The sequence below is a fragment of the Salmo salar genome, chromosome ssa20 (assembly GCF_905237065.1).
Source record: "Salmo salar chromosome ssa20, Ssal_v3.1, whole genome shotgun sequence".
Taxonomy (NCBI): Eukaryota; Metazoa; Chordata; class Actinopteri; order Salmoniformes; family Salmonidae; genus Salmo; species Salmo salar.
In genome coordinates, this window is record NC_059461.1 from 88,364,634 (window position 1) to 88,374,831 (window position 10,198).

The following is a 10,198-nucleotide window of genomic DNA, read 5'->3' on the forward strand; positions in this document are numbered from 1 at the left end:
CTAGAGCAATTTAAGGACACAATCCCTGATCATATAGCGACGTATATTAACGAACGAAAAGTAAAGACTGTCGCTGAAGCTGCGGTTTTGGCGGACGAATATGTTTTGACTCACAAAAGTGTTTTTGTAGAACCCTGTACTTGGAGTGAGTGGGGGCGTTCGGAGAGATTTGGGCCTCGCTCACCGAGATACTCTGGTTCACGGGCAGAGTTTTATTCAACTAGGGTTGAGCCTGACTCCCGTGGTAAAACTGACTTTGGTCAAGAGTGTCACTACTGTCAAGGCTCAGGTCATTGGAAAAACGAATGTCCGGTTCTCAGGTCTAGGGGTAAATTCAGTACGTGTGTTAACGTTAAATCTAGGCCTACGGCGTTAGCTGCGTCTGTTCCACATCAGTTTACTCCTGACACATTGTCTCAGGCCCAGGGGCATGTTAAAGTCCATATTGACCCAGGCTATTTACCTTTCATTACGGAGGGTTTTGTGTCTATGTTAGGAAGTAAGAACCTAGTGCCAGTGAAGATCCTACGAGACACAGGTGCCTCGGAATCGTTTGTGTTGGAATCTGTGTTACCTTTCTCTGCTGAGACTGATTCAGGGAATAGCGTGCTAATTAGGGGAATAGGTTTGAACAATCTGTCAGTTCCATTGCATAAACTGATATTGGATTGTGGACTGGTGAAAGGTGAGGTTGTTGTGGGGGTGCGTCCTTCGTTGCCTATTGAGGGTATCGACGTTATCCTTGGGAATAACTTGGCTGGTGAGCGTGTGTGGCCTGTCCTGTTTCCAACTCTAGTGGTTTCCACTAAACCGTCAATTGTAGGGATTCCTGATGAGAGTGCGCAGAGTTTCCCAGCGGTGTTTTCTGCGGGTGCAGTGACGCGGTCTATGAGCCATGGTGACCTGGTCCCTGCTCCGGTAAATGAGAATACCACAAAGAAGTCTCTCACTGTTTTCCCTGTTATCCCGTTATCTGTATTCCGCTCCGATCTAATCAATGCGCCACGGACTGACTCCACATTAGAAGAGTTGCGTGACCAAATTGTGCCTGTGGAACAGTTGGGAGATGTCGCACATGGTTATTTTCTCCAAGAGGATGTTCTGATGAGAAGGTGGGAATCTACAGAGGATGGTAAACCTGTTCGTTTGGCTGATACCGTTACTTCCCTTGATTCTTGTAAGGCTAGGTCTGTGCATGAGGACGAAAATGTTCCTGGTCCCGATGATTGCATACTGCAGGGTAGATTGAAAAATTCAGAGACACTGGATATTTTGGATAGCCCTTTTACTCAGCTACCTGTTGATGGGCGGAAAGAGCTGGTTGGTCTGATTCGGAAAATTCCAGGTTTGTTTTCTGTGACACCTACACGTACAAACTTGATAGAGCATGATATTGACATTGGAGATGCTGACCCCATTCGTCAGCGGTTCTATAGAGTCTCTGTAGAGAAACTGCGTTGTCTGGATGCTGAGGTCAGGTACATGCTGGAGAGTAAGATAGCAGAGCCTTCTTTCTCCAGTTGGGCTTCTCCCTGTATCTTGGTCAGTAAACCGGTTGGAATGGACCACCGTAAAGTAAATGGAGTCACTAAGCCAGATTAATTTCCTCTTCCTCGGATGGAGGACTGCGTTGATTAAGTCGGCGCAGCTAAGTTTGTGAGCAAATTTGACCTGTTATTGTGCTATTGGCAGGTGCCACTGACGAGTAGGGCACATAAAATGTTTGCCTTTATTACACCCTCTGGTCTGTACTCGTATTCGGTTATGAGTTTAGTGACTATGAATCGTTGGAGTGACTATGAATCGTTGGAGTGACTATGAATCGTTGGAGTGACTATGAATCGTTGGAGTCACTATGAATCGTTGGAGTCACTATGAATCATTGGAGTGACTGAATCGTTGGGAAATGACAACCGTTGAGAAATGACTATGAACCATTGGGAGATGTTGTTTGCGTTTGTAGCTGATGTGGTCTCTTGTGTGCCCTGTTCCTGAGTGTTATGTGACTGACCATTGTTTGGTTTTGTCATGTTCTAACTTTCCTGTCTGGTCCCTCCTGGTCTTGTGTTCTCCTTTCCTCTTACTTACTTACTCTCACTTGTTACGAACCGGCTCAGAGTTCGCAACAAAAGGGAGACAACGTGGAGACAAGGAGTATCAAAAATATATATTTATTAGCTACCACAAACAAAAACAACAAGGTGTCTGCATGGAGAGAGTCTCCCTTCATGACTGTGGAAGAGGTCTCTTTATCCTGGGACACAGCCGGGCCCAGGTGCTTCCCATTTAGCTGACGACCCTTCCAACTCCGCCCACCGGCATCCTAACAAGGAAACAAGAACAGAGAGAGAGAATACGGCAGACAGAGTGGGAGGGCCGTCACACCCCCCCCCCATAAAACAACGTACCAGCCTCTGCGTCCCAAATTGACACAGGCCTCTGCGTCCCAAATTGACACAGGCCTCTGCGTCCCAAATTGACACAGGCCTCTGCGTCCCAAATTGACACAGGCCTCTGCGTCCCAAATTGACACAGGCCTCTGCGTCCCAAATTGACGATTCATAGTCACTCCAACGATTCATAGTGACTCCAACGATTCATAGTGACTCCAACGATTCATAGTGACTCCAACGATTCATAGTCACTCCAACGATTCATAGTCACTCCAACGATTCATAGTCACTCCAACAATTCATAGTCACTCCAACGATTCAGTTACTAAACTCATAACCGAATACGAGTACAGACCAGAGGGTGTAATAAAGGCAAAAATTTCATGTGCCCTACTCGTCAGTGGCACCTGCCAATAGCACAATAACAGGTCAAATTTGCTCACAAACAGCTGCGCCGACTTGATCAACGCAGTCCTCCATCCGAGGAAGAGGAAATTAATCTGGCTTAGTGACTCCGTTTACCTTACGGTGGTCCGTTCCATCCGGTTTACTGACCAAGATACAGGGAGAAGCCCAACTGGAGAAAGAAGGCTCTGCTATCTTACTCTCCAGCATGTACCTGACCTCAGCATCCAGACAACGCAGTTTCTCTACAGAGACTCTATAGAACCGCTGACGAATGGGGTCAGCATCTCCAATGTCAATATCATGCTCTATCAAGTTTGTACGTGTAGGTGTCACAGAAAACAAACCTGGAATTTTCCGAATCAGACCAACCAGCTCTTTCCGCCCATCAACAGGTAGCTGAGTAAAAGGGCTATCCAAAATATCCAGTGTCTCTGAATTTTTCAATCTACCCTGCAGTATGCAATCATCGGGACCAGGAACATTTTCGTCCTCATGCACAGACCTAGTATTACAAGAACCAAGGGAAGTAACGGTATCAGCCAAACGAACCGGCTCAGAGTTCGCAACAAAAGGGAGACAACGTGGAGACAAGGAGTATCACAAATATATATTTATTAGCTACCACAACCAAAAACAACAAGGTGTCTGCATGGAGAGAGTCTCCCTTCATGACTGTGGAAGAGGTCTCTTTATCCTGGGACACAGCCGGGCCCAGGTGCTTCCCATTTAGCTGACGACCCTTCCAACTCCGCCCACCGGCATCCTAACAAGGAAACAAGAACAGAGAGAATACGGCAGACAGAGTGGGAGGGTCGTCACACTGTACAGCCTCCCCCTGAGAAACCACATGGACTCTGTCTAACAGGAGCTCAAACAGGTAGAGGACAGGACTGTACAGCCTCCCCTTGAGAAACCACATGGACTCTGTCTAACAGGAGCTCAAACAGGTAGAGGACAGGACTGTACAGCCTCCCCTTGAGAAACCACATGCACTCTGTCTAACAGGAGCTCAAACAGGTAGAGGACAGGACTGTACAGCCTCCCCTTGAGAAACCACATGCACTCTGTCTAACAGGAGCTCAAACAGGTAGAGGACAGGACTGTACAGCCTCCCCTTGAGAAACCACATGGACTCTGTCAAACAGGAGCTCAAACAGGTAGAGGACCGGACTGTACAGCCTCCCTTGAGAAACCACATGGACTCTGTCTAACAGGAGCTCAAACAGGTAGGCCTAGATAATACAGGCACTTGGCCCCCACGACCATTACAATTACCCCATTGCCAATTACAACCAATAAACTGGTTCTACAATGTAAAAGTCAATTTCCGCATCCATTGTTACATTGGTACATGCGTCTTAATCAGACTTAATGATTACTAAAGATATTTCAACACTATGAATACATGGAACAATCATTTTCTCTTATTCAAAGCTCTGATTCAAAGTTCAGGTCACGTAGCCTGTTTCTATACACACCTTTATACTCTCAACAAACATTAACATAGACATAGGACGCAGACACCCGGAACTCCGACGTAACCCAGAAACAATACATTGAACTAAATAAACAAAACTTCTTCCTCATGGGTCATGCAAACGTTCGTGTATAAACATCGCGCCTACGCAGAGCAGTGTAAGAAATGGTTGGTTAAATGAAAGTGTGTCGTAGGCCTATCAAACGTGAAGCAGAAATGTCTACGTGTTGCAATAAACGGTATGTGGATGGAATTATGACACGCTAACGATGATTGTAGTATTAGATGGAATATAGATTTACCACATAGGGCCTATGTCACGTCCTGACCAGTAATAGGGGTTATATGTATTGTAGTTTGGTCAGGATGTGGCAGAGGGTATTTGTTTTATGTGGTTCGGGGGGGGTGGTTTGCTTAGAAGGGTGTTTGATTTATTATTTCCGGGTTTTGGGTTATGTTCTATGTTTTTTGTATTTCTATGTTCTCTCTAGTTTAGTATTTCTATGTTAGGTAGTTGGGTGTTGGACTCTCAATTGGAGGCAGGTGTTTGTAGTTGCCTTTGATTGAGAGTCCTATATATAGGTATGTGTTTTGTGGGAGATTGTTCTGTGTATAGCCTTGTGCCTTACCAGACTGTTATTCGTTGTTGTGTCTTTTTGGGGTACGTGTTTATTTTGGTTTTTCCTTTTTTGTCCTATTAATGAAGAAGATGAGTGCACATTTCCCCGCTGCGTCTTGGTCCGCTTTATCCGACGACAACCGTTACAGCCTATGTATTTAGACGTGTGAAAGCAAGAACAAACATACTGTATCAACAAGAGAAAGAAAAGCCCTGTCCACTGGCGGGAGCTTGGAGAGCTCAGGTGAAGAGCTGTGTCTATGGTGCGTCTTCGCCACAGTAATAATTAACTTAACAACAAATTACAAATGCAAGCTAAGTAAATTATGTATTTCAAGCAATTGTTACATAACAGAAGACCAGTAAGCCTATTCTAGCAATTGTTGCCCCATTGCTGGTGAGCTTGCAAAGTAATATTCTTGATCACCAAATTGTTTTGGAGCTGCATATTTATTTATTATGGCAATCGTGTCTCCCTACAATTTGACGTTTGCGCTTCACCCGATCCTGTAGCTGTACAGCAAATCAGTCATCTTCACCAGCTCACGAGACCTGTGTTGATTGACAGTTTGCTGATTCAATCAGAGCGCCGAGTGTGTGTTTCACTAGCCAGTCTGTTGCAAGGGCGATGCTGCGGCTACTGTTTCTGGCTGCGTGTAGAGTCGTCCACGTGGACTCTGTGCCACAAAATGAGTGACAAAACAAAACCTGCCCAGACAATTTCAAGTCATCAGTCTCAAGTCAAAGTCGAGTCCCGGCTCTTGAGGCTCCAAGTCAAGTCTCAAGTTATTTTATTTTATATCAAGTGACACACACACACACACACACACACACACACACAGTAGACTCTGTCTCTCACTACGTTTAACTATGTCTCTGCTGAAACATGCTGAACACATTGAAACTGGCTCCCTGCTTCTTCCTAGCCTCCTTAAGAAACATAAGACATGTTCAGATGTTGAGAGACTTATCACACACAATGTATCACCAGAGCCAGAGATGCACAGTCCAGACCATGGGACACAGCAGGAGCTAGCCTCACTCAACTACAGCCCAAACATAGGCCTTTAAATAAATTCCAACAAGGGATAGGCCTTAAAATAAATACCAACAAGGGATAGGCCTTTAAATAAATACCAACAAGGGATAGGCCTTAAAATAAATACCAACAAGGGATAGGCCTTTAAATGAATACCAACAAGGGATAGGCCTTTAAATAAATACCAACAAGGGATAGGCCTTTAAATAAATACCAACAAGGGATAGGCCTTTAAATGAATACCAACAAGGGATAGGCCTTTAAATGAATACCAACAAGGGATAGGCCTTTAAATGAATACCAACAAGGGATAGGCCTTTATATAAATACCAACAAGGGATAGGCCTTTAAATAAATACCAACAAGGGATAGGCCTTTATATAAATGCCAACAAGGAATAGGCTTTTAAATAAATACCAACATGGAATGTGCCTTTGATTTTATTTATTAGGATCCTCATTAGCCAACGCCAATGGTGACAGCTAGTCTTACTGGGGTCCGACACATAAGAAAAAAAGAAGACATTACAGGCAAAATACTTTACAATTTACATACATTTAAATACATTAACATGTAGCGTGTGTGTGAATCTATCAGTTCCACATACTTGTCAGTACATACACACAACAAGTAGGTCACGTATATATAAAGACCAACAAGGGATAGGCCTTTAAATAAAGACCAACAATGGGATAGGCCTTTAAATAAAGTCCAACAATGGGATAGGCCTTTAAATAAAGACCAACAATGGGATAGGCTTTAAATAAAGACCAACAATGGGATAGGCCTTTAAATAAATACCAACAATGGGATAGGCCTTTAAATAAAGACCAACAATGGGATAGGCCTTTAAATAAAGACCAACAATGGGATAGGCCTTTAAATAAATAACAACAATGGGATAGGCCTTTAAATAAAGAACAACAATGGGATAGGCCTTTAAATAAAGACCAACAATGGGATAGGCCTTTAAATAAATACCAACAATGGGATAGGCCTTTAAATAAAGACAAACAATGAGATAGGCCTTTAAATAAAGACCAACAATGGGATAGGCCTTTAAATAAAGACCCACAATGGGATAGGCCTTTAAATAAAGACCAACAATGGGTTTGGTCTATGTTCGAAGACAAAGCGCCACCAATTGTGATTATGCGTAAGAGTGACTACTTTGGAGGCAAAACTTGCTTAAGCAGGTCAAGTTCAAGTTTCATTTGTTGCAATTGCAAACATACATTAGAATGTTCACATGTAGTGGGAAAAAAACATTAAAAAGTGTGAAATACCTTGGACTGAAACAACTGAACCAATCAGACAAGTAAGGTAAGAAAGACATGGACATTTGATGTACTAAATATACCTTGTACAATTTCTATGAGAGGGATCATAGAGGTGGATGGAGCTGTGTGTGTGTGTGTGTGTGTGTGTGTGTGTGTGTGTGTGTGTGTGTGTGTGTGTGTGTGTGTGTGTCACAGGTATCTTCTTTGGAGGTGGAACAGGAGCCAGGGGGTAGTGTTGTGGTTTATCTTGGGGTTGACATTGCCCATGTCTAGTGGTGTGGGGTAAATAGAACCTGGTCACCTGGTCATGTCAGGGCAGTATCAAGGCTACTGGGGTTAACATGGCCATGATGCTTAACCCATTCCACTGTCCCGTCCTTAAGTTTAAGAAAGGCTAGGCCTCCAAAAGCAGCCATCTTAACTATCCACACAACACGCTGATTAAAGCAATATCTATGTTTCTTAGACAGTCTGACACAACACACTTCATAATACTACTGAACCCTGACTAATAACAACAACAAAAATAACAGACAAGTGAATTACAGTTCAATGATGTTCAATAAATATGAAGTGTTTTCTTCCTGTGATCCACTGTTTACTAAATGGTGTTGAAGACAGTTCCTATAGATTCCCTGCTACAGATGGGGTTGTGGCTAGATTTCTGACCAATCGTGTTCATAGTAGTCACCACATATTGGAAGGTCAAAAAGCAGAGGTCAGGGGTCAGGACTCAAACCAGCGCTGAAGGTTGGTGATGGTGTCAGTCCGGAGTCTGTGGTTCCGAACAACGCGACACGCTGTGCAGTAATGCTCCGCCCAGAAGGCGGTCAGGTGCACGCTGTAGCTCCTCCTCCAGGCCAGGTGTCTCTGCAGGAGGGAGGGGCTCCGGCGCAGCAGCATCAGGTATTGGGCGAGCAGGTGGGGAGAGGGGAAGTCGTCCACATGAATGAAGGCATCATGGGGGAGGAAGCGTTCGTAGTTTTCCCGCGGAGGCCCAAAAACTACAGGAACGGCCCCGGCCAGTAAGGAGTTCCAGAGCTTCTCGGTGATGTAGTCGGTGTGCTGTGAGTTCTCCAACGCCAGATAAAACAGGTAACGCCTCACCGTGCGCACCACAGTGCTGTCCTCTGGCAGTGGCACACCTGCACGCCCGAACACATCCACGTCAACGTAGTTAACCAGCCGACGGTAATACGCCACGCGGGCCTGCGACTCCGACCAGTTACTGATGACCCAGGCCAGTAGGTGGAGCCGTCGGGGGCGTGTGTGGGGGGCGTTGGCGTGAGGGTGAAGGCGGGTCACAAGGTAGCCGTAGGGGAGAAAGATGTCTGAATCGGCACGGTAGGTCATGGTGAGGTTGAACAAGCCCTCGAACCGCCGCAGGCCACGAGTGTGAGACGGGGATTCAAAATTCATCCAGATCCACTTCTGGCCACGGGGTCGTGGGTCGGACGGGAGTGCCGTGGCGTTGGTTGCTATCTCACGGTGGTGCATGATGATGGCGTCGGCCCCAGGGTACATGCGTCGGTCGTCGGTCAGTACGCACCCACGTATCCCAAAGCGCGCCTCGCAGTCCGGCAGTCTGCGGTATTGGCCGAAGGGGTGAGTCCACAACAGAAGGGTGACATCTCTGGGTTCGACTCCAGTGAGAGAGAGGGGTTGGAGTCGTGGGTCAAAGAGATTGAGAAAACACACTCCAAGGAGGAGAAAGAGCGCACAGACGAGAGCGGTGAAACACACCCACGAGCATAATGTTCTCAGAACAGCCACTCTAAATGTTTTGCAGCGACACAAACTGGGGCGCTTACCGGCTCTGTGAAAGGTAGAACGACCACCTGTTATCCACTGAGTAGCCCACTGAGTTAGCTCCATGAAATCCTGTCAGACTTCCAGTCCTTATATCCATTAACTGCTCATGCACCCTTTGCCATTAACTCCAGAAGTTCTACAACTTTAACGTCAACTGCCCTGTCACATTCGCCTCTCCGTCGAACTCAGAATAATGATCTCTTCCACCTGGGCTAGGATGACAAGGACAAAAGTTAAGGTCCTCCTTCCTCACACCTGCTACCCCCTCCGCTATGAGGAAAAACCAGTCGGCCCCGTCTCAGGAAAACAATGAAGTTAGGCCTACAGTCTGTCTCTGCTCTGTCAGGCAAGATTAGGACATCCGCCACCAGACTTTAATCATGTGTTACCTACATTTCCTGAGCTGTGTTGTTGGTGAATGTGGCCGCAAACAGATAGGCCGAAACACCATCCTGCTCAAATACTTGATGTGGCAGCGTGCGAGCTCCGGTTACTGGTGAATGCGGTCTTTGTCACCCTGAGAGGCTCTTTCAGGATGGCACAAGTAAACATGCTGTCCCTCGGGTTGAGGGCTGCTATGTAGCCTAGATGCAGCAGTGCCTGAACTGAATTATATACCTCACTGGCTTGAACCAATGATCATACCGTTAAAATGCAGACCTCTTGAATCAATGATCATACCGTTAAATGCAGACCTCTTGAATCAATGATCATACCGTTAAAATGCAGACCTCTTGAATCAATGATCATACCGTTAAATGCAGACCTCTTGAATCAATGATCATACCGTTAAAATGCAGACCTCTTGAATCAATGATCATACCGTTAAAATGCAGACCTCTTGAATCAATAGACGAGGGAGACAAAGTGATACTGTGAGTAACAACATAAATATAATGTAGGGAAAAATATCACAGATACTTACAATTCTGTTATTTAATTTAATTTATAATCCATGAGCACAAAATGTGGTAACCTGCATGCGTTTAAATTTGTTACACGGTAATTACCTCAGCTGTGTTAGGTCTATAATCTATTTTGCAGACTAAACTCCTCTCCGTGTTGAAGGAAGTTTCCCTCCGTGGTGAAGGAAGTTTCCCTCCGTGGTGAAGGAAGTTTCCCTCCGTGGTGAAGGAAGATTCCCTCCGTGGTGAAGGAAGTTTCCCTCCG

At 45.4% G+C, this 10,198-nt stretch overlaps 2 protein-coding genes across 2 annotated transcripts in view; one reads left to right on the top strand and one right to left on the bottom strand.

The window, feature by feature from the left end:
- LOC106581516 (collagen alpha-1(XXVI) chain) overlaps positions 1-7,398 on the top strand; it is a 78,330-nt gene extending 70,932 nt beyond the window's left edge. The window contains exon 15 of the mRNA XM_045704077.1: positions 7,339-7,398. The gene's annotated coding sequence lies outside the window, so the exon portion shown is untranslated. The remainder of the gene's footprint in view (positions 1-7,338) is intronic.
- LOC106581517 (alpha-(1,3)-fucosyltransferase 4-like) lies at positions 6,439-9,786 on the bottom strand. Its single transcript, XM_014163614.2, has one exon. The coding sequence runs from the start codon at positions 9,089-9,091 to the stop codon at positions 7,943-7,945; it is 1,149 nt and encodes a 382-aa protein (XP_014019089.1). The 5' UTR covers positions 9,092-9,786; the 3' UTR covers positions 6,439-7,942.
- Positions 9,787-10,198: the final 412 nt, after the last annotated feature.